The 23,326-nt window shown below is 51.5% G+C and overlaps 7 protein-coding genes across 7 annotated transcripts; 3 read left to right on the plus strand and 4 right to left on the minus strand.

Moving 5' to 3' along the window:
- Positions 1-2,949: 2,949 nt before the first annotated feature.
- POX_c04642 (uncharacterized protein) lies at positions 2,950-3,192 on the minus strand (the record flags this gene model as incomplete). Its single annotated transcript, XM_050113505.1, has 1 exon — positions 2,950-3,192. The coding sequence occupies one exon, from the start codon at positions 3,190-3,192 to the stop codon at positions 2,950-2,952; it is 243 nt and encodes an 80-aa protein (XP_049971061.1).
- A 954-nt stretch (positions 3,193-4,146) lies between these two features.
- POX_c04643 (Formate dehydrogenase) lies at positions 4,147-5,591 on the plus strand (the record flags this gene model as incomplete). The annotated part of the gene is made up of 3 exons (XM_050113506.1): positions 4,147-4,311; positions 4,406-4,581; positions 4,706-5,591. 3 exons carry the CDS (start codon positions 4,147-4,149, stop codon positions 5,589-5,591), a joined length of 1,227 nt encoding a protein of 408 aa, XP_049971062.1.
- Positions 5,592-6,520: 929 nt separating this feature from the next.
- Positions 6,521-7,177, minus strand: POX_c04644 (uncharacterized protein; the record flags this gene model as incomplete). Its single annotated transcript, XM_050113507.1, has 2 exons — positions 6,521-7,036; positions 7,151-7,177. 2 exons carry the CDS (start codon positions 7,175-7,177, stop codon positions 6,521-6,523), a joined length of 543 nt encoding a protein of 180 aa, XP_049971063.1.
- Positions 7,178-8,561: 1,384 nt separating this feature from the next.
- POX_c04645 (Cytokinesis protein sepA) lies at positions 8,562-17,226 on the plus strand (the record flags this gene model as incomplete). The annotated part of the gene is made up of 4 exons (XM_050113508.1): positions 8,562-9,757; positions 9,843-13,377; positions 13,449-14,186; positions 15,673-17,226. 4 exons carry the CDS (start codon positions 8,562-8,564, stop codon positions 17,224-17,226), a joined length of 7,023 nt encoding a protein of 2,340 aa, XP_049971064.1.
- Positions 17,227-19,280: 2,054 nt separating this feature from the next.
- POX_c04647 (uncharacterized protein) lies at positions 19,281-19,490 on the minus strand (the record flags this gene model as incomplete). Its single annotated transcript, XM_050113509.1, has 1 exon — positions 19,281-19,490. One exon carries the CDS (start codon positions 19,488-19,490, stop codon positions 19,281-19,283), a length of 210 nt encoding a protein of 69 aa, XP_049971065.1.
- A 1,258-nt stretch (positions 19,491-20,748) lies between these two features.
- POX_c04648 (uncharacterized protein) lies at positions 20,749-20,949 on the minus strand (the record flags this gene model as incomplete). The annotated part of the gene is made up of 1 exon (XM_050113510.1): positions 20,749-20,949. The coding sequence occupies one exon, from the start codon at positions 20,947-20,949 to the stop codon at positions 20,749-20,751; it is 201 nt and encodes a 66-aa protein (XP_049971066.1).
- A 1,195-nt stretch (positions 20,950-22,144) lies between these two features.
- POX_c04649 (Mediator of RNA polymerase II transcription subunit 6) lies at positions 22,145-23,311 on the plus strand (the record flags this gene model as incomplete). The annotated part of the gene is made up of 3 exons (XM_050113511.1): positions 22,145-22,235; positions 22,294-22,658; positions 22,745-23,311. 3 exons carry the CDS (start codon positions 22,145-22,147, stop codon positions 23,309-23,311), a joined length of 1,023 nt encoding a protein of 340 aa, XP_049971067.1.
- Between the last annotated feature and the right edge of the window lie 15 nt (positions 23,312-23,326).

Below are 23,326 nucleotides of genomic sequence, written 5' to 3' on the forward strand. Positions count from 1 at the left end.
CGAGCTCGCAGGCGTGCGGGCTTCAAGTTCGAAATATATCAGATCTCTAATGAGTCATGGAATATAGGTTTCTAGTTTATCTGCCCAGCTTATTGTGATTGTTTTCTTGACGTGTAGATGATATATCTACTCAGTCCGACAGTGTCTAGTGCCAGACTGAACGGAAGGGTTGAGTCAGGTGGAAGGAAGGCTTTCAAAAATATATGTGATACGGAATTGGGAATTGAAACCTGCTCGACAACATTGTGGCTCAAATTAGTTGTTCAATATAGGATAGAAGGCCTGGAAGATAGAGTGGAAAAAATGGGATGAGAGTGAAAGGAGATAGGATCTCTAGGGTCACACGATCCCTCGGTGCAAGGCCCTGCATCTCAATGATGCAGGGCCAGGGTGGGTCTTTGTGATACTGTACTTCCTACTACAGATGTAGGACGAAAGATGGGATCGACCATCGGCATGAAGGGCTCTACTTTATGCCATGATTCTGGGGTCGCTTTGATACCCAATAAATAGAAGAAAGATAGGATTGAAGGGATCCACCAGGGTCTCAGTCTCCCTCACCTAGTGAGGGTTTTTCTTCTATAGAGGGATCCCTACCTGCTAGGCCATAGATGCCCGAAGTATCAGGCAGGAGGTTCGAGTTCAGCATCTTCCGACAGTATTTTACTTTTCTATCAATCCTTGCATTCATTTTCATCATATAGCCTCGTGGGGAAGTCTGAGGTGTTTAGTCCATGGTAGAGTAGCCGGTTTCGAGGCCCCGCCTATTATCGCAAGGAGATGCGACTTATGGTTATCCCCCGTCTTCGAAGTCGCAGGCACTTGGTTTGAGGAGGTACCGAGAGATCTCCGAAAATCTGCCGAGACGCAGGCTGTTCTCAACGATGATGTGTTGGTGGTTTCCCCTCTTTATCCGATGAGGGGATGTTTGGAGAAATCACTCGGTCTCGATGCCGATAATGCTTTGCTTCTCAGGGCTTACTTCGGCTCGTGCATTGGGCTGAGGCTGCCAACCCCTTTGATCGTGATCGAACATAAATTAATCCTGCAGGAAGTTGGGGAGGGCTGAAAGACGAGGTTGCCTTGTTGCCTTGTCGCCTGTAAAGTCACGTCAAGGCACTGTTTCTATACTGCCAATCAAAACTCAGAAAAGTGCGACCGGACGCGTTGCCAGTTAGGGTTTGGCCCCACATTGAAAATTCTCTCGCGTAACTCGAGTTCCTCCCTTTATCTTCGACTTTGCGACCCGTTTTTGCTCCTCTTAACATTCTTCGCTATGGTCTCTCGTCTTCCCGCGACAGCGGCGATTCAATTCAGTCGTCGCTGCAGCAGGCTTGTGAATAATTTGCTGTATGGCTGTCATTGTCAATCGATCTCATCGATGGATTGTATGCTGGGCATGGAATGTTGACATGTCTCGATTACTCATTGGATGAGGTTTCGAGAACCGATCGTGCGATTGATGAGATTTCATCTCGGGACGATGCATCGGCATCTGTCTGTCAATTTTAATCTTTGTCATGGCCTCGGTGGTTCAACGCTCCAAGTACTGGGCAAACACGTCAGCTGAGGCCATCGAAGTCAGGTCACTAACCCCACAGAATGTGTGTCAGACTCGCCCTCGGAATTAGTTCGATATACTTTGTAAGTTGGCTTTTTGATCTGCATTTCTTGATTCTCCCCATACGTCGTCTTCCCCCGGCTGCACTTCGCTTTGCTGCGATCGGCCACTTGATCATATGATGAAATATTTCGGATGTAAACTCACAGACCTGTTCGGAATGCGCAAAACCGTGTCGAGATTTTCCGTTGCCTTCCTTCTGACTGATCAATTGCCCACCTTATGCATTTGACACCCTTTTTACTGTGCCTCGTTGCTCTTGACAGTTTACTGACTGATCAAACTAGTGTTCCATGGTTGTACCATTTGTCACGTTGTCCCTGTCGATAGTCGTGTCAAACTTTAGAGGTTTTTGTTTTGACGACTGTCCGCCTTGTGGACTCGGGAGTAGATTTGTCACTAGGTCAATTGAGGAGTCAGCCTCTGAAAATATCATCAAATATATGATCGCATCTGGAATCCAGTTTTCAATTTTCATCTCGAATTTTAAAGAATAGACGTCGCCAATTGACCTCGATCATGTCCGACCAGTCAATCGTACCTCGAATCAGGCTCCAATGCATGGTGTTGACGGTTCAACGTTGATAGCCCATGACGGATAGCACCGGTGCGCCGGTACATTTTGGCAATCGGTAGTAATTCAATTTCATCACTGCTCTCTCCAATGGAATGCTGGATGTTTGTTGTTGAAATCGGACCCCCCACTGCCCTCAGAACTTGACCCACGACGAACGCATTGTATCCGGTCGATCCTAGCTCGGTCAAGACTCGGAATGGACTGCTGCCTCAGTGCTTATCATCCACCAAGTGGATGACATGCCCAGTGATGATCTGCGACCGGTGGCGGCTATGATATTTTTGTTTGAAGCCGGACGGGGACTTCCATGGAACTCAGCAGCTCCGGCTTCCCCTCATTACGTCAAGCTCCCCGCAGCGGGGAGCTATACCAAATGAGTAAGGGACGGCTTCCGTTGCACCAATGGTCGTGGCCGGCTAGTTGTAATAGGAGAGGAGTGCATTCGGAGAAAACGGTTGGGCTGAGGGGAGAGCTTTAATGTGAGTGGTGGGCAGTGTTCGATGCTGGTTCAGACGGGGGCGCTTACTGTATGAATCGCCCCATCGTTGAGGCTTGAAAACTGTGTCTTTCTAAGGTGACGGATATCCGTGGAGATGGACATGTGTTTGGAAAGTGATGGGCTTTCGGGCTTCAACAGCTCTGTCAGTAGAATCCTTCGCTCTTAGTATCTCATTCCAATCGCAGTTTCCCTCGTCTTACGCACAGCGATCACATAGACTCTGATCGATGTCCGGGACGACCATCTGCGGCCTCAGGCGGAGAGTTCTACACCAGCGACTTCAGTTCCCCGCACGAGCTCCCTCAATGCCTCGTAGTCCTCCATCATACCGATACTGCTCCCGAAGCAGAGATTGCCGTTACTTCTGTCGTTTGCAAGCCTTCGTGTATCATCCCATACTCCATCGGTCCGTTGAGCCGTGATCCGAATGCCGTAAACCGACCTCGCAGCCTGCAGGGGACTTTGCCCCGCAGATTCGGGCCCGCGTCGGAACATGGGTGTTGCACTGAGTGTAACTCTCCCGTGCTCTTCAAAGTTGTGCCCACGGCCCTGCTGTCACCTTTTGCAGCTGGAGCCTCCCCTCATTCCGAGTTTGTCCTCGTGCGGAGAAAGGCGAGGGGAGAGGAGAGGAGAGGGAACGAGTATCCGCCCCGACGCTTCCGACCGGCCAAGCCTCCGGTGATCTGCTGTCATTTGCTGGCAGAGGCGCTCCTCGTTCACCCCTCGGTCGAGTCGTGAGGTTCTGAGGGGTGGACTCCGTGGACTCAGCCATTGCAGGTGCCGGACAGAACGCCTCCAAAATTGGTGCTGCGGTTCCCGGCGTGAATCGCGCCCCCCCCCCCCCCCCCCAATCCCCGTGCCTCCTGGACATCTCCAAGAGGGGTCGAGAAAGTCAATAGTCAGATCTGGCAAATGTATATATAGACCCCGTTGTGCACCGTAATACCGTGGATCTCAAACTACCAGACTCCGCTTCTCATCCATCTTTCTACCAACCGTTCGAGCTTCATCAGGTTGTCTCATTAAGGTATAGTCGAAATCCCGTCCCCCTCCACAGTTCCAGCCTTACCGGTGCTTGTTTTTTTTTTCGTTCCATTTGGTTCTGGTCGAGCCTCGACTTGGCCTGCAGGAGAAGTTCCCCACTCTGGCCTCCGGCTGGTGAAGCGGTTCCCAGTTTTGGATGGCCGCTGCCACCTTGTCTAGTGCCGTTTTGGGGGCTCCGCGAGATGAACCTTGAGGTCATCGACCGGCGTATCCGATCAAATCCCAGTCATCCATCTCCCCTCCATAATGGAAGCCGTCCAGGCAGCTCTGACGTATCACGGGAGGAGAATTACGCGCCGCTAACCTTTGCCTTTCTGCTAAATAGCTTCGTACTCGCACTCCCATCTCGTTCATCTCCCTCTCTTCCATTCTCAAAATCTCATTTTTGAAAACACTACCGTCAAAATGGTATTTATTCGTTCCCTTACTCGTCAATTGCGACGCCCTGCCTCTTCAGTACTCTCCGGCAGCGCCTTTGCGCCCAAACCAGTGTCTGGTGCTTTCTCCCATGCACGTACGCTAACCGCGACCGCCATGAATCAGGGCAAGGTTCTCATGGTTCTGTACGATGTAAGTCTTTCTCTATACCAAGGCTCCGAGAGCGAAATTCCCTCGTGAAAGCTGTCTTAGACTCCTGTGTTACAAATACTCATTCGTCCATTAGGGTGGTGAGCATGCTACCCAGCAGCCCCGCATGCTCGGTACTACCGAGAACGAGCTCGGCATCCGCAAGTGGCTCGAGGACAATGGCCACACTCTCGTCACCACCTCTGACAAGGAGGGTGAGAACTCGACCTTTGACAAAGAGCTCGTTGACGCCGAAGTGATCATCACCACTCCGTAAGTTTTCTTTTCTTTTGTTTTTCTTACCTTTCCGCCTGGAACATCGTCTACAGTAAGACAAGTTTCGATGGCTCCCTTCCCTCACGCATTCATGATCATCGAGCTCATTTACCTCGAATAGCTTCCACCCCGGTTACCTCACTGCTGAGCGCTTGGCCAAGGCCAAGAAGCTGAAGCTCGCTGTCACCGCCGGTATTGGCTCCGACCACGTCGACCTCAATGCCGCCAACCAGACCAATGGTGGTATTACCGTCGCCGAAGTGACCGGTTCCAACGTTGTCTCTGTCGCTGAGCACGTTGTCATGACCATCCTCCTTTTGGTCCGTAACTTCGTCCCTGCCCACGATCAGGTCCGCAACGGTGACTGGAACGTCGCTGCCGTCGCCAAAAACGAGTTCGACCTTGAGGGCAAGGTCGTCGGTACCGTTGCCGTCGGCCGTATCGGCGAGCGTGTCCTGCGCCGCCTGAAGCCCTTCGACTGCAAGGAGCTCCTCTACTACGACTACCAGCCTCTGTCCCCCGAGGTTGAGAAGGAGATTGGCTGCCGCCGCGTCGACAACCTCGAGGACATGCTCGCCCAGTGCGATGTTGTCACCATCAACTGCCCCCTGCACGAGAAGACTCGCGGTCTCTTCAACAAGGACCTCATTGCCAAGATGAAGCCCGGCTCGTGGCTCGTCAACACCGCCCGTGGCGCTATTGTCGTCAAGGAGGACGTCGCTGAGGCCCTCAAGTCCGGCCACCTCCGCGGATACGGTGGTGACGTCTGGTTCCCCCAGCCCGCTCCCAAGGATCACCCTCTCCGCTACGCCGAGCACCCCTGGGGCGGTGGTAACGCCATGGTCCCCCACATGTCAGGTACCTCTATCGACGCCCAGATCCGCTACGCTGAGGGCACCAAGAACATCCTGGACTCTTACTTCTCCGGCCGTGAGGACTACCGCCCTGAGGACTTGATCGTCCACAAGGGTCAGTACGCCACCAAGGCTTACGGTCAACGCAAGTAAGCCGACGGTCGAGGAAAAACATAAGAGATTTTTTCACGAAAAAACATCACCAATCACCCGCTTCATGGTTTTTTTTGCGCAATAGCGAGGTGCCGCACTTCACGGTTCATTGATTTGTTCACTAGCGATGCTCTTTAACTATCGTCATGTTTCTTTTTCTTTTTTTTTGTCGTTGGTCACCTCTTGGGAGATTATCTGTATGTTTCTCTTCACAACCCTCCCCCATTCGAGTCTGGAGAATGTAGCAGTAACGAGATCAATGAAATGACCCTTTTTAAAATGTGGCCTTCCTCTATTTTTCTCCGCACACTCACAACCAATGAAAGCTCAGACTGGAAAACTTCACTGATGCACTAGAGTAGGTCCAGCTTCGCGAGTGGGGCCGCTGTCATTCAAACGGTGTCTTCCAGTCGAATCCAACCTTATCCCGTAGGAAGTTTACATCTCGGAAATACTTTCTCAATCAATGTTTGCAGATTGAGTGATTACCTGCTTCTCTTGAAGTTTGGAGGTGCGAGGGTCTCTCATGATCCCCAAGACTTCTCGGGTTTGAGGTTATTCTCGGACAAGTTTTTGATTGAGATATACAGCGGTGTATTGGTGTGTAATGTCAGTTGGAACATGAAGGGTATAAGGTAATGAGGTAATGTATCGATGGTTAGGTGAATGATAGGCTTTTAGCATATGGATGTTTCATGAAAGGTACTCAGCACTAGCAACTCAGGTACATGTGGTGGTAGGAAGTCGAAGGATGCAGGGAAAAATTCGGGTTTCGAAGAAAAGTCGTCGCCTGTGCATGTTGGGGATCATGATCAACTAGTTCCAACTGTAATAGATTGGGATTTCATCACTGGCAACCAGGCTTTTACCCGTAAAAAGCACTTTCAAAGCCGCGGCCTCGTCCTCGTGACTCCATCATCACGATAAAATCATCGCCGACTCCATGACCCCATTACACCCCTTACAACGGGAGGCTCCTCCTCCTGCTGATGCCGCGAGTCCCTCCCTTGAGCACCATTCACACTCTCATCATCACTTTCATCCATAAACCCCTCCTCCAATTCCCGACTGAGCCTCTCCTGGCGATCCAAGGCCAGATTCTCACCACCATTCCTCCTCCTCTCCAACGCCTCTCTCCGTCGCGCATCCCTGTTCCTCCCTCCCATGCCAATCATCATCTCGCCCTCTTCATCGCCAATGCTGACGTTGTCGTTGTCATGGAGATCATTCTCAGCATGGGTGGGATTCCGGCGCCATCTTGAGCGCAGGAAAAAGTTCATGATGGAATCTGCGATGCGACCGCGGAGCGAAAGCGTGTGGGCGGAGATAGTGTGGAGGGGGAGGTATTGGGAGTAACGTTGGTGGTAGCGGCGGAAGAAGGGGATAATGAGGCATGAGAAGAGAACATAGATTGTGAGGGCGACAGAGGCGGGAATGAAAATGGTCTGCGGTTGGTAATAGACAGGATGTGTTAGTTTCATAGAAGTGCCTCCCGGTCCATGAGCTGGATTGTATTTGGGTAGAAAGATGAGCAAGATCTTTCTTTTTCTCTGACGTACCTTGGCAAACCCCGTTGAGGAGCCCATGTTATGCGTCAGGGTTGAGGGCTATAAATGTATAGTTTCAGGTACAGTGGACGGTTGAAATGAACAGGCTGATTGTGGCTGGTCCCTGAGGAGTAGCGGCGACAGCGGTGCCGGATAGACCGATATTCCCCGTCTGTAAGTGTTGGTCGTGTCTTCCAACGATAGGGAGGGGCGTCTGACAGTTCACTCAGGGATTCAGGTAGTCGCAAGGGACAGGTGAACAGGGACTAGGTCCCACGAGGGTTGATGATATATGTTCAGACTTTGCAGCTAGCATATGATAAAGGCTCATGGTAGAGCTTGACAGCTTGTTCTTGTCAGGCCTGTCCAGCTGGTCTCCAGCTTGCTAAACATTTGGCTCGTAAATCGGCTCCGGATAAGCTGATAGGAGTGTTTGACGTGCTCTTTGATTTTCCCCTTGATAAGACCCGGCCAAGCGTGAGATAAAGATAGCGATTCACGTGACGGTTGACATGTGTGAATATTTGGGCCATACACGGTCTGTCTTGTCTGGGTTCAGCGAGAGATAGAGGCAGACTCTATATATAAGGTGTTTGGGTTCTTGCCTAGGAATATTTCACTAGGCATGTATTCAAAATAGTGATGTGAGTCCAGCATACCCTATCAAGAACAAGATGTACTGTCAATTCTAGTGCTGTACCTTCCTACTCCCGTCCTGCGAGTCTAGTTCCCGTCACCACCCCATCACGTGCTACGGTCGGGGAGTTTCTCCGGACGGGGAGCCCCCTAATCAGGCACTTTTCGAGATTCCCAAATGCCCGTGCTTTTTGGATCGCCCTGGCGTAAGGACTTGGACTTGCATATTACAACTATTTCCCCGGTCGTTTCAGATTGGGTCCTTTTAGGAGTGACAATATTGGATATTTAATTTTTTTTTCCCTCTCTCGGGATTTGCCTGTCGCTCCTTTCTTTGTGCAGTAAGTGCCTTAGTACCCCGTGTGTCCTCCTGGCCCGCTCTTCCCACCCCTCTCAGGCGCGCGCGCTCCCGAGCTCCGCTGGAGCCAACAAAAAGCGGGTATACTAATCTTACCTGGACAGGGGATACAGTCGACGCTGCAAGACGAGATTACACTGTTCATATTACTATCCACCGGCGATCCAGACCTCTAGATCAGCCCTTCGGAGTGAGAACTCGACGGGGGCCGCGCAACTAGACACCGAGGGAGGGCCCGCACCCGACGACTTGACGTATACCGGTGGTGATTCTGTCCAACGAGACGCAACGGAAAAAGTGGTGGCTGCTTGATGCTGCCAGTCGCTGGAGTTCAAGGAGAGAGTGAGAGAGCAACGAAAACCGGTGTGAATGTGAGGGAAAGCGCGCTGGAGAAAGAAAGAGCGAAAAGGAAGGGGATCCTACGCCAAGATGCCCACCGGCCCGCCCGCCGACAAGTCCAGGCAAACGTCCGCTGGAAAGTCCTTTTTTGGAAGGAAGTTGTATAAGGAGAGGTCGACCGATGAGCGCTCGTCAGAAGGGTATGGGGGTTCCTACGATAGCCTGGCGCCGCCGGCCAGCGCGTCGGGTTCCCGTTCATCCCGATACTCGAAGCGCTCCTCAGTTCAATCGGTGGATACGCATGGGGATCTCGACTCGTCGATGCTCGCGCCCATGTCCGGTGGTGGAATTCCCTCCATGCCCTTCGACAGTATGCCCTCAGACACGAGAACACCTGTTCCGATTGACAACTACCCGCGCCCTGACTCCTCCAGCGCCCGCCTCGAGCCCTCCTCGAGCAGTTATGGCAAGCCCAGCGGGGACTTTTATAGTCACTACCCAACGTGGAATTCTTCTTCGACCTCCTCCTCTTCTGCACCCAACGCTCCGCCGCACGGGTACACTTCATATCCTCCTTCAGGGCCCCGCCCACCCCCTCACACTTCGGGCATGACCATGACCAGCAGTACATCTGGAGACCGCGGCACTCGTTATCAACAATGGGGTCGTCCTGGTAGTTCCGCCGCCAACCACTCGATCGATTCTTCCTCCAACTCCCGCACCTCGCTCGATCAGACCAGTCTATATTCCTCCCATTCATCCAACACGCGCGGCTCCACATATTTCTCTTCCTCAGACGGTTCCTCGCGCACACTCACGCCGTCCCATTCGGGGGATCGTATCACCATGTTTCCCACCAGCAACAGCTCCGGGCGCATGTCCAGCGCTGCCTCGTCCCATTCGAATGTCCCCGCCGCGGTGCCGCGACCTGACAATTTCTTGACTCGGCCCCGCGACGATCGCGTGGTGGATCAGCTGTTCTTGGAGCTCATGCAAAAGCGAGGGTGGCAGAATCTTCCAGAACAGGCAAAGCGACAAATGCTATCGTATCCAGCCTCAAAGAAGTGGACGTTGGTCCACCAGGATCGCTTGACAGAGTTACAGGGCGAGCAGAAGCGCCGTCAGAACGCCCGCCAGACTCATGGCCACGATGGACTCTCGGGTCTGCTGGAGCGCGCCGACGAAGAAGGAAGCCCGGAGTGGTACGTGAAAAAGGTCATGGACGATACGATTACTTCGAAACAGCTAGCAAGTCTCAGCGTCAGTCTACGGACGCAACCGATCAGGTATGTGGAAACTTGTATGCCATGGCGCATCCTCTTGATTCCTCTCCTCCCCCCTGAAGAGTCCATAAGCTCACCTCGAATTCAGTTGGGTCAAAGCTTTCGTCGAAGCGCAGGGTCAAGTAGCCCTCACCAACGTTCTCCAGAAAATCAACCGGCGTAAGGCCTCTGGACCTGTTCCTGCTCCGCCCACAGGAGATAAAGACCTCGATCGAGAATATGACATTGCAAAATGTTTGAAGGGTCTGATGAACAACAAGTACGGCGCCGATGATGCACTTGAGCACCAAGGTGTTCTGGTGGCGCTTGTCAATTCGCTTTCCTCCCCGCGTCTCAATACTCGAAAGCTCGTGAGTGAGGTGCTCACATTTCTGTGTCACTGGGCCGAAGGTCGAGGCCATCAAAAGGTCCTCCAGGCTATGGACAAGGTGAAGCATGACCATAACGAAACTGGGCGTTTTGATGCGTGGATGCGCATCACGGAAGTTACCATTGATGGCCGCGGAAAAATGGGTAGTCTGGTAGGCGCAAGCGAAGAGTATCGCAGTGGTGGTATTGGAATGGAGAACGCTTTGATGGAATATGCGGTCTCAACGATGATTCTCATCAACATGCTTGTCGATGGTGCTGAAAATGACTTGGAATTGCGATGCCACATTCGCGCCCAGTTCATCTCATGCGGTATCAAGCGGCTGCTCACTAAGATGGAAGGTTTCCAGTACGATGTGATCGACAAGCAGATTGAGCGCTTCCGGGAGAATGAAGCCATCGACTATGAAGACTTACTCCAGCGCGAGGGCAGTAGTATGAAAGACAGTGTTGAGGGCGAAGTCAAGGATATGAGTGATCCGCTCCAAATCGCCGACGCGATTGCGACCAAGATCAGCGGCACTCGTTCTCATGACTACTTCCTTTCGGCGATGCAACATATGCTGCTGATCAGGGAGAATGCCGGCGAGGAGGGACTGCGCATGTTCCAGCTTGTGGATGCCATGATGAGTTACGTTGCGATGGATCGCAGATTGCCCGACATGGACCTCCGGCAGGGCTTGAACTTCACTGTCCAAAGTCTGCTGGATCGACTGCACACGGACGCTGAAGCCAGGCAGGTGTACGATGAGGCATTGGAGGCACGCCAGATTGCCGAAGCTGCCATTGCGGAGCGCGACGAGATGAAGGCTCAGGTGGAGATGGGTGCAGACGGTCTTGTCAGGAAGCTTCAAAAGCAAATTGACGAGCAGGCTGGGATCATTGAGCTCCAGAGCCGTCAAAATGAGACACTCAAGGCCGAGGTTGCCGAAGTCCAACGATTACGCGCCCAAGAATTGCAGCGTAACGAACTAGAAACTCGTGAGCTCTACCTGATGCTTCGGGATGCCCAGGATATTGCTGCTTCAAATGCCCGGAAACAAGCCAACGCATCCGAAACTGGGCCTGTGGACCCATCTCAATTACCAGGCATTATGGACCGTGAGCGCCTTATGGAACGTCTCGAACGCCAATTGGAGCGAACGAAAACCCAGTTTAAGCTGGAAGGCAAGATCTGGGGCCAGCATGGACCTTCGGACCGCCTGCGTGAGCTTCGCGAAAAGATGGAAGGCGGCGCGGATGAAAGTGAGGAATTCGCCGAGTCTGCCCGTCGCAATCTAGATCCCAGCTCGCTTGGATCTGTATACCGGAAGCGCAGCCATGTCCCTGAGATGAACAATGGCTCCGACGAGCTTCCTATGTCTCCCTTGGACGAAGAGGAGGAGGCCGTGTTTGAGAAACCCCGTCTGATTCAATACCAGCGTCCGCGCTTGAACCCTGCGCAGGCTAGCGGTCTACTTGGTGAGATTGCGTCCAAGGTGCCCAAATTTGACGATGATGAGCAAGAAGTGGCTTCCGACGTCGGCGCCGCTGCAGTTGCAGCTCCAGCCGCCTCTACCTCCGTCACTTCCGTTGCTGTTAAAGATGCAGGTGCTGTGGCCAAAGATGTAGTTACTCCCAATATCGTACCACCACCTCCGCCACCACCACCACCTCCAGGCGGTGCAAAGCTGGTCGTTCCTCCGCCTCCTCCTCCAGGCGGTGCAAAGCTCGTCATTCCTCCGCCTCCTCCACCAGGTGGTGCGAAGTCCGTCGCTCCTCTCCCTCCTCCTCCACCTCCACCCCCAGGGGGCAAGCTTGCGATTCCTCCGCCTCCACCTCCCGGCGGCGCCAAGGTCCCTGGTCTTCCCCCTCCACCTCCTCCTCCAGGTGGAAAGATTGGTGTTCCACCCCCGCCTCCTCCCCCCGGTGGCTTTGGCGCTGGTCTTCCTCCTCCGCCTCCTCCTCCTGGTGCTTCTGGTGGCTTCCCTCCACCTCCTCCGCCTCCCAGTGCTCCTCTGGGTGCTGGCTGGCGGCCTACGTACATGGTTCAAGATGATATGCCAACATCAATCACCGGTATGCCATCCATACGGCCCAAGAAGAAGCTCAAGGCTTTGCACTGGGACAAAGTCGACACTCCACAAGTCACAGTCTGGGCTGCTCATGCTCCCACTCAACAAGAAAAGGAGCAGAAGTATACCGACCTTGCCAAGAAGGGTGTGCTGGATGAAGTGGAACGTCTCTTCATGGCGAAAGAGACCAAGATATTTGGGGCTAGCACTGCATCGAAGCAGCGTAAGGACAAGAAGCAAGTGATTTCGAATGATCTATCAAAGAATTTCCAGATCGCCTTGTCCAAATTCTCTCAGCTCCCGGCTGAGGAAGTCACTCGGATGATCATTCATTGCGATAAGGAGATCTTGGACAACCTGGTCGTGATGGACTTCTTGCAGCGCGATGAGATGTGTTCGATCCCGGAGAATGTAGCCAAGCTTTTGGCGCCGTACAGCCGGGACTGGACAGTCCCCGGGGCTGCCAATTCTGAGCGGGAGCAAGACCCGGCTGAACTCACTCGTGAGGATCAGATCTATCTCGCGACCGCATTTGAGCTGAATCACTACTGGAAGGCACGTATGAGAGCCCTCTCATTAACTCGCTCCTACGAGCATGAATACGAGGACATCTCCGCCAAGCTGCAGGAGGTTGTCCGAGTGAGCGAAACTCTGCGCGACTCTGTCTCTTTGATGAACGTGCTCGGTCTGATTTTGGATATTGGTAACTTTATGAATGATGCAAACAAACAGGCGCAAGGTTTCAAGCTGAGTTCGCTCGCGCGCCTGGGCATGGTCAAGGATGACAAAAACGAGACAACCTTTGCGGACCTGGTGGAACGCATCGTGCGTAATCAGTATCCCGAATGGGAGGGCTTCAGTGACGAGATCAGCGGTGTGATTGGGCTACAGAAAGTCAGCGTTGACCAGCTGCGGTCAGACTCGATCAAGTACATCAGCAATATCAAGAATGTACAAGCCAGTCTGGATGCTGGCAATCTGAGCGATCCTAAAAAGTTCCACCCTCAGGATCGCGTCAGTCAAGTGGTTCAGCGCAGCATGAAAGACGCTCGCCGCAAGGCTGAGCAACTGCAGCTGTATCTTGATGAGATGAACAAGACATATGATGACATTATGGTCTTCTACGGCGAGGACAGCGCTGACGAGAATGCCCGACGTGATTTCTTTGCAAAGTTGGCTTCATTCCTGATGGAATGGAAGGTAAGAAGAGAGACGTCATCCTGTGTTATCCTGTACTCGTCCTATTCCGTACTAATTCATATTTCTTTCAGAAATCTCGCGAGAAGAACATCGGGCTTGAGGAGTCAAGGAAACGCACCGAAGCTTCCTTGGCTCGCAAGCGGATCAATGTCAACCTTGCCAACGGCGCTGGTACTGAATCGCCCAGCTCTCCTGCCACGAGTGGAGCGATGGATTCATTGCTAGAGAAACTACGAGCCGCCGCGCCCCAGACTAAGGACGTCCGAGACCGTCGCCGTCGTGCTCGTCTGAAGGAGCGGCATCAAATTCGCGTCGCCTCCGGGCAGAAGGTGCCCGATTTCTCTGCTATCGACGCTGGAACTGAAGGTTCAGAAGCTCCTGCCGACACTACTGCATCGACTGACGAAAATGGCCTGCTGAGTCCGCCTATGCCTGATGAACCCGTGGAAAGCAGCAAAGAGACACAGGTCTCTGAAGGTGAAGACGTGGCAGATCGTGCTGCTAGCATGCTTCTTGGCTTGAGAAGCAATTCTGAGGCAAATGGCGACCGTCCGCGTCGCAGGAGAGAAAGCGCCGATGAAGAACGACGTCAACGCCGCCTGAGACGGCGAAATGGCGGTACAAGTGTCAGCAAAGGCAGCGCAGATGGCACAGGATCCAATCTTGCCCCTGTCGTGGAGCCCACGTCACCCACTTTGACGGACCACACGGGCGGTGCCGAGGAACAATCTCTTCTGAGCCCTCAACAGGAGGACTTTAGACTTTCGGGGACCCCCGAGATTGTGGTCTCTGATCAGAACGATGAGACTGTACCCGGGAAGGACTCACGACCAGCTAGATCTCTACCTACCCATGTGATTGAGGTTTCGGATTGAGAAATGACCTTTTGACATCCCGGCGTCCCTTTTGGTCCTCGCCATCTTGAAATATCACTTCTTCTATACTTGCCATCGCTCGAATTGATGGAAGCTCACCCTTGTCCATTGTCCTTGCATAAATTCCCACCTCCGCCCATCATTGTACAAAACTTCCTTCCACGTCCTTTCTTCATTGTCAACCCCTCAACCTCGTCCACCTTCCAACCCTGGGGTTGACCTCTGCCCCTTGATCGAACATCTCTCGACGGCCTCTACTTCGCTTGGGCAGTTTCTATCCACCTCTCCTTCTAATAGTCACCACTTATTTCCCCAATTATCTTTGATGAGCGAAGCATGGTGTCATGATACCATTTGTATTTTTTTGGTTTATTCGCTAGCTGTTATTGTTATCCTCATCCTCATCATCTCAGTGATTCTCGACCTAGCCTTTACTCCGTTCTCCGTCTCCAAGATCTCACGATTTATTGCGTGCTAATCTTTCGTGTAAATTTTCTTATCTCTCCATGGGCTTCGTCAGCCCTACACAGATTATGCGTCGTCTGCCGGGAACATGACTGTCCACCTGCGCTTTGTTCATATACTTATTGGCGTACCATAGTATAGATTAGTCTTGCCGCTATCTATCAGCCTGCGTGATTCTAGGTACCTTATCTCGACATGGAAATTTCCTTTAGATTGGCAGCTTTCGATGTCTGGCTTGACTGGTCTGTTAGTACTCTTAGCACGTCATAGTTTGTAGTTGGTCTTTAGATGCTAACTACCGACGCTTTTTGGTCGCTCATCCATGCCCATTATGTCTATACGCGAAATCAGGTATACCTACAAAGCAAAAAGTCCTTCCAGGTCATCTTCAAAAATATGAGGTATTCAAAACAATACCTGTGCTCTCTCGATCACTGCGAAGCTTACAAGAGATGTACTGTCAACAGCCAGATCAGCCTGGAGGTGTGCTCTTATCACGTGAGACATAGCTCTTATCGCCGTGACGGACTGGGCTGCGTCCGGCCTCCAGCAGCTGGACTTCAACGTCGAAATAATCTGTATGCGGGCAAATAGCCCTCGAGTCTTACGTTGGGCTTCACCCTTCCGCCCACCATGCAGCAAACTGTCCCCTTTGTCTCTGAGATTCGCTGAAAGCCGGCACCGATCACCGGTCACGCAAATCATCGCCGCGCGAACTTCGCATCTGATTCCGCGGAGCCTTCGGAGTTTCTCCTCCACTTCATGCCGAGATTTTATGCTCGATGCTGATTCTACAATATATGCGCTATCGACAGCTTCCGGCAGAGCAGCAATTGCAGTCATACGCATTTCTGGGCCATCCTGTTCTTCGGTATGACAGATCATTAGTTATCACAGCATATTCGGGCTTCTTATGGGTGAATTGTGATGGACTGACCGCCGAATTTTGGGACAGATTTACGAGGCCCTCTGCCCTGGCAAGCCTTTGCCAAAGCCTCGATTTGCTGCGCTCCGGACTCTTTATGATCCCGCGCTCCCTCCTTCGCCAAATACGGTCCTCGATGCGGGTGCCCTCATTCTCTACTTTCCCGGTCCAAAGACAGTTACTGGCGAGGATGTGCTAGAACTACACGTTCACGGTGGTCCGGCCATCGTCAAAGCTGTACTGGATGCGATCGCGCGCACGAACAAAACCGACACCGTCGTCCGCTACGCCGAGCCGGGTGAATTTACGCGTCGCGCATTTATGAATGACCGCCTCGGTCTTCCGCAGATTGAGGCCCTGGGTGATACCCTTTCCGCAGATACGGAGCAGCAGCGACGACTCGCCGTCCGCGGCACGAGTGATGCGCTGCTCAACCGCTACGAGCTCTGGCGACAGGTACTGCTATATGCGCGTGGTGAGCTAGAAGCGCTGATTGATTTCTCCGAGGATCAGCACTTTGATGAGTCGACCGAGGAGCTCGTTGCATCTGTTAGAAGTCAAGTGGAGGCCTTGGCGGTACAGGTCAAGTTTCATGTACAGAATGCGAGTCGAGGTGAACTTTTGCGAAATGGCATCCGGGTCGCGCTTCTGGGAGCACCGAATGCCGGCAAGAGTTCGCTGTTGAATCGAGTCGTTGGCAAAGAGGCGGCCATTGTGAGTGCGGAAGAGGGAACCACTCGCGATATTGTGGATGTCGGCGTCGATCTCGGTGGATGGTACTGCAAACTCGGAGATATGGCTGGGATTCGTGCCGAGGCCGGCGGGTCTAACAGTGTTGTCATTGGTGCTGTGGAGAAGGAGGGCATCCGACGAGCACGAGAGAGGGCACTGGAGTCCGATGTGGTTGTTGTGGTGGTTTCTCTCGAGTACGATGGTCCACACGTTCGGTTATCGGTGGAGCAAGAGGTTCGAGAGGCTGTCAACGACTGCGTTGAGGCAGGGAAATCTCTTGTCGTAGCCGTGAACAAGTGCGACAAATTGTCTGCCGGTGACTGGGGTGATTCGCTTCCCTCAGCTCTGGCTCAGAGAGTCTCGGAGGAATTTCCCGCTGTGCCGGCAGATCGTATCTTTGCGATATCCTGCAACGACGCACAACGGGGGATGTTGCCTTCTGTTGGAAGCCAACAAGGGAGCTCTACCGATCCGGGGAATTTGCAGACCTTCCTACGAGGACTGATCTCCACATTCGAACAAATTGCTTCGCCTCTAGGAGTGGATAGCGATGAGAGTGGTCCATATGACAAGTCTTATTGGGAAGATTCTCTAGGTGTGACACACCGACAAAGTTCAAATTTACAAAAATGTCTCGACCATCTGCACGATTTCTTGTCTCAAACCAGACCGAGTGCTTCCGGAAACTCTATCGCAAGCTCTTATAATGGGTCGCCGCTTGTGGAAGCTGAGATCGATATTGTTGCCGCCGCCGAACACTTGCGTTTCGCTGCTGATATGCTGGCGAAAATCACCGGCAAGGGTGAGAGCGGCGATGTCGAGGATGTGCTGGGCGTGGTATTCGAGAAGTAAGTTGTCTTTTTTTTTTCCCATCCTTTTTCTCTCTGTGTATTCGCTGTGAAGCATGTTTCCTTGAACGTCTTGCTTTTTCGATTTCCGAACTGACGGAATTCTAGATTCTGCGTTGGCAAGTGACGTCGGCTTTTCGAAGGGCGATCATGGGTCGTGCAGGATACGAGATTCTTAAGTTCCGCTTGTCCGGGTACGATGAGTCTGTGGAAATGTTGCAAGACTAGTGACGATGGCATTTCGTGTCGATTCCTTCATTATTGGATGGCGTCGCGGTTCCGGGGCTCGAATTCTTCGAAGCAGGAGAGATGGTTGAGCGGTCTTTGGGATGAGACCCGATGCCAACCCACGGTCAATATAATTGGAAAGGCGCTGCTCTTCCACCTCCTCTGCGTCACTAGCAGGTCCATTATAGCCCCCACGGCCCATAGTGAACACAAAGGCCCTTTGCCTCGTATGATGTCGTACGCACGTCGCCGACGGAAGTTGTGCTGGAAGGAAGTCTCTTGGAGAAGACGATGACTTTGTCAAGCTCAGGATGACTTGAAGAGAAATGAATTCACTCTTTTCCGAGAAGATGCTTGGTAGTGGACAGGATTGATCAAATGATGGATCTAAGTTTTGATCCGCGACTGAAGTAGATTTTTTAAAGACGATGTTATAACATCGAATGAAGACGTGACCAGATATCGTCCCTCTTGAGTCTTTATTTATATGACTTCATGACTGGAAACTTCTAACAGTCGCATTGACTCATCATTGATACCAAATAGCAACTTGAAAAAAAAGCAGATCGGAATTAGCAGATTATCGCTATGTCTATTCTGGCTCTCCGACGTCTCTCTTCGGCTTACCCATCAACCCTCGCGTCCGGGTTACCAATTGACCACACTGCCCTCGTGGAGTCCTCAAGTGTCCAGATGAGGGATTCTTCTGGAACAAATGCATATTCGAGACCAATTATCGATTGAATTCAGAAACCTGATCGTGGGGGCCATGCCGAACCCCTGCTGGCTTGTCTGAGTCAGGGTCCAACACGGCCAGGATAGTGCACATACAAGCACATGTAGAGTGTGCATTCTCCCTAAATCCAACTGGGGTAAGGATTGTAAAGCCCGCCATGTACACAAAACACTCGGTTTCCCACGGACAGAGTAGTAGGTAATAATTGATCATAGGCACTCAGTCAGCTTTGACACCTCGCCGAGAGTACTCATTCAATCATCTTGTGTATCATAATACAGCTCACCATCCAAGACAATGGCACGTCCTGGATCCGCACCCGTGGGCAGGAATGACGCTGTCGTGAAATGCCGCTCGCAAAGAGGACATGTGGTAAACCAGGATCAGGGAAGATATGCAGATGTAACTGGTAGATTTTGGTTTCCAAGGCCCCTCGCCTCGGCACTCGGTGTGAGCGGGCGAGCAGGGATATTTCTCAGCTGATTGATGAAACGGTCGCGCAAAGGCTGTCAAGTGCAGATGAGACTCGATGAGCTGGGAATAGACCTATTTGAGGCTCACTACGATGATTAATAAGCGTATCGGACAGTCTATCCATTCACCTTGCAAGTCCGGCCGATTGCAGGGTTTAGGTATGTTGACAGAAGTTGGAACATGCCGGGCAGATGATGCAGGAGGGAAAGATGATTCATCCAGTCGGAATCTTACGTTCGGGTCCATTTTTAGAACCACCCATCATCATCACAGACTTTTGCTGAGAGATGGCAAGGTAGCATTGGAATTTGGGCTCTTGTAGAACTGCAATTTTCAAGAGCATCCTATCGGTCTTCATCACTGTGTACTTTGTTTCTTTACGGACCCCGAGAGAATGTGTGCAAGTCTTAGATACCATGGTATGTAGTAGATTCCTCAATTTATGATTCAAACGGGCCCATTAGTTTCCATGAAGATGACAATCAAGTTCTAAAAATGAAATTTGTCGCCACAGTTCAAAGAACAGGAGTGTGTCAAAGTATCGATTCTTTCCTAGTAGCATTTACATGAATCGTAAACTGGACCAAGCCTCTCTCACATCCACCTGTGACTGTCTCCCTTCATACTGTTACTTCCCGATTAGCTCCGCTGCTGATGGTACTGACTTTGGACTCCTCATAGAACGCATTGTACACAACTCGCTCGGGAAAGTCAAGGGTTAAATGCTCATTTACGGAAACGAGAGCTCGCAGCGCTCTGGGGAGCAGGGTATCAGCGCTTATCGATGCAAGATATTGCTTAGGTAACATGGTTGGCATCCATGTTGGCATGCTTGATGGTTGTGATATGATTTTACTGTTAGTATGTTTTATAAAATCACGCAGCTTCTCTGCGCAACCCTGTCGACTCAAATGGCAGGTGCCTGGTCGTCCTCTCGTGCGAAAAGCAAACCCAGCTCAAAGATTCCGTCCTCCCCGGCTCTTTTGTGAAGAGAAACCCCGGGAAGATGTTTCAAGTGCAACGATCTCGCCCTAGGGTCTTTGCTCTTAGCTCTCGTTATAGGATGATTTCCTATTTAGGTCCACAGTTCCGCAGGGGCGGCATCACCGGTTGGTATGCGGGCTCCAGAAACGTCGAGAATTAGTACTCGCGATAGTCAGCCGTTGGGACCGTGGGTGGAGTAGATCGACATAGGACTACTGTACTCACTGGGCCATGAGTTGATTCATGTTGAAGCTGACTTTCTAGATCATTCTTGTCAAGTGATACTTGTTCTTGTGGAAATTCACCTCTAAGGCAAGGGTTAATTTCAGTCCATGACATTTCATTTATACCAACCGTCCACTCACTTCGAAACTGTAATTATGACTACTTAATATATTTATGCCGTGATCTGAGGAGTAGATCAAAGATTAGCCATTTTCAACTAGCGAACCTGGTTGAGTGAAACTTGAATCTAGGGTAGCGGTCATACGTAGCAGTCTTTCTTTATCACGGTAAAGGGACCAATATCGAAGTCTGCCAAATCGGTGACTTCTGCCATGATCGCTCTGCATCGAAAATTTTCTGAGCAGCTATTACTTGTGCGATTCTGCTAGCCTAGCTAGTTGATGCTGAGTTTGCTACTGAACTAACATCAATTTTGATACTAAGGTAGAAGCTGAATTGAAAGTGAATTTAATGCTGAATTTGAGCGTGATACTCCCGAGTCAACCATCCATTCGGTGGTGGGGTTCTTTTTGACTAAGGGCATAGTGAGATGGCGATCAGGGCGATCAGCAAGCTCGTATTAGATTGCTGTAAGACCATAGTAGTACTCCTCTTCATCAATTTGCATTGCCATATTTGCACCCGCGTTGTCTTCTTCAAGGTCTCTGTCATATGGCGAAGATTGGCTCTGAGGTAGGGTTTGGGATTGTGGCTTTTTGATGTGATGGTTGTCCTGTTCCCATCAACTTTTCCAATGGATAGTGGCATTGATGGGTTTTGATTCTGCTTCTGGGAGTTCTGGGTGCTCCCTCCATTCTTCTTGATTTTGTTGTTGTACATTGTGGTCCGCCCCTCTGGCGCTTCTAATTCGAGATAGAATTACGAAGTTTGATGCTTCTTCTTCTTCTTCTTCTTCTTCTTCTTCTTCTTCTTCTTCTTCTTCTTCTTCTTCTTCTTTTCTTCTTCTTCTTCTTCTTCTTCTTCTTCTTCTTCTTCTTCTTCTTCTTCTTCTTCTTCTTCTTCTTCTTCTTCTTCTTCTTCTTCTTCTTCTTCTTCTTCTTCCTCTCCCATCAACCTCATTCCTCAGAAGCATTTATTCCAGTACGTTAACCATCCACATCCTTCTGGTTCCCATGCATACGAGTACGATCTAATGTGGTCTGCAAGCTAACAAATGAGGGTTTTCACCCAAAAAAAGAAAAAAAAGGCTTTCACATACAAAACGGCTTATAAAACTATCGCTATTTTACAGATTGTTATAAAACTTGTTACCATTATGACCTCCCCAGAGGACACGAAGCTAGTGCTGGAGTGGTTCCTCCAGCATTGGACAAAGTTGTTCAGCTTGTTCGTCCTCTTTGTGTTTACTGTTGTGTTCATCAAACGCCTAGTGTTCTGGGCCTTTGATGAAGAGTCTGAATACAAACGACACAGGAATATATATGCATCAAATCTCTGAATAATGAATACTAATCCTGTTGGGTTACAGCCAGACATTGGCTGGCGGAAATTCGGGTACAACCACATCCCTGCCTTCGACGCCCGAGCGAGTATACAAACTATCTCTCCCTGGAAAGACGACCATGGAATTACGGTTACTGATCATATTTTATGACAGAGAGCCGATGTAGAGGACCACCGGCAGGACCGTGAGGGCAATGAACTGGGCCGGGTGTGAGCCCGATAATCCAGAGCTCGCACCGCATCAACTACAGTCATGGCCGGACTCGCCGACTGGTAGACTGGACCGCGGTGTGGGCTTGGATCACTGGGCTCATGGATTGAGAGGGGATGTTTACGCTCGTTAAATTGCTTGCCAGACAAAGCTCTGTGATACTATTCTCACAAATCACACAATTGAATTTTCCGTCCAAGATCATCCATTACTGGACGTAAGCTCCGTATTTTGAGACCTTGAAGAAAAAGCCGAATTTGACAGTCTTGTCTGAGAAATACGCCTACGATCATACAATCGATGACCGAGATGAGATTTATTCACCCCCAAAGCAGCATTCATCGCATTACCTGAGGACGTAGCAGTACACGGGCCGCGGGTTGATCTCCCGAGTTCAAGCTCGAGGCTGCGACATCACGATGCAAACAAGTTAAACTTCCCTCCGCGGCACCCACGTCGAGGCCTTGCATCATCCAGACCCTCGAACTTTGATCTTTGAATCGATTCACTTCGTGCCCCGGGAAAGAGGCAAGTCGTTTTCCGGTTGATCTCCTTTCTCAGTGCCGAGGGAATCGTCGCGAATTCTCTGATCTTGCCACTATGGCAAGCCAGTCAGCCCCGATGGAGGAGATCATCTGGAGGTCACCACAGCATGTACAGATGATGGGAGGGTACCTCCACTCCAACAACAGTAGGTGAAATCCCCCGAACGCGTTCTGGGAGTGAAACCTGATCATCTTCTGTTCCAGTTCTCTTCTACTTTGCCGAGTCGCCCTTCTTCGACCCTCAGTCCAACAACGGTACCCTGGCGACGCAAGCAACCTACAATGAGTCCCTTCGGCATGTGGTCGAGACGCGCGCCACGTTCGAGGGCAAATTAAAGCAAATGCAAGGATTGGAGTTTCTCGTCTCGTTTGATCCGCTCGAGGCTGCGGCACGTTCGAATCCGAACCGCTTCGATTTTGAGCCGAACAACATCTGGGTGATTCGCAAGCAAGAACGGCGGAAGCGAAGTGGGATGGAGGACGAGGTCACTGTGCTCGCGACCTACTTTGTTGTTGGAGACACCGTCTACATGGCCCCCTCCGTGGCGAGTATTGTGGGGAATCGAATTGTGAGTCAAGAATCTGCTCTGTCCTTTGAGGGAGCTTGGATCGCTCTGCGTGTGAATGGGGTACTCATATGTTGAGTTGTTTCTAGCTCACGGCGGTCACATCCATCTCCCGACTCATGAAGACAGCATCGACCCTACCAATCTTCACTCCTTCCACCGGCCACACATATCTGCCTCCAACAGCGCGCACGACGGAATCCGGTCAGCAGCCCTCCCAGCCCAGTAAGGAGAATACACCCATGCCCGATGCCCCACAACCGTCCGTGGCCGAGACGCAGATCTCAGGCAAGGCTAGCCTCGGAGTTTCCACGGGCAGCTCCAGCTACCAAGATATCCGGAACCTGGCCGAGGCCTTCCGCCTGTTCAACCAATACGGCGATGAATTCATGGACGAACACCCTCTGACCGGCGAGCCCGGCTCTTTCATTCTATCACGGGCTGGTGAGACGGATCGTCCCGCTGGCGCTGCCGCAAAGGTTGCCTCCAAAGCCTCTCTGGGCACGGGGGTGAACACCCCGGCTGGAATCCGGGCACGATCGACCACTCCCCAAGTCCGAATCGACACGCCTGGAAAACTCTCGGACAAGGGCAACACTCCTCCGAGCTCGGTCGAGAATAAACTTAAAAAGAAAAAAGGTCGTGTTGTGAGTTGATTTGCTCGATTTAGA

This window comes from Penicillium oxalicum, chromosome III (genome assembly GCF_001723175.1).
Source record: "Penicillium oxalicum strain HP7-1 chromosome III, whole genome shotgun sequence".
Taxonomy (NCBI): domain Eukaryota; kingdom Fungi; phylum Ascomycota; class Eurotiomycetes; order Eurotiales; family Aspergillaceae; genus Penicillium; species Penicillium oxalicum.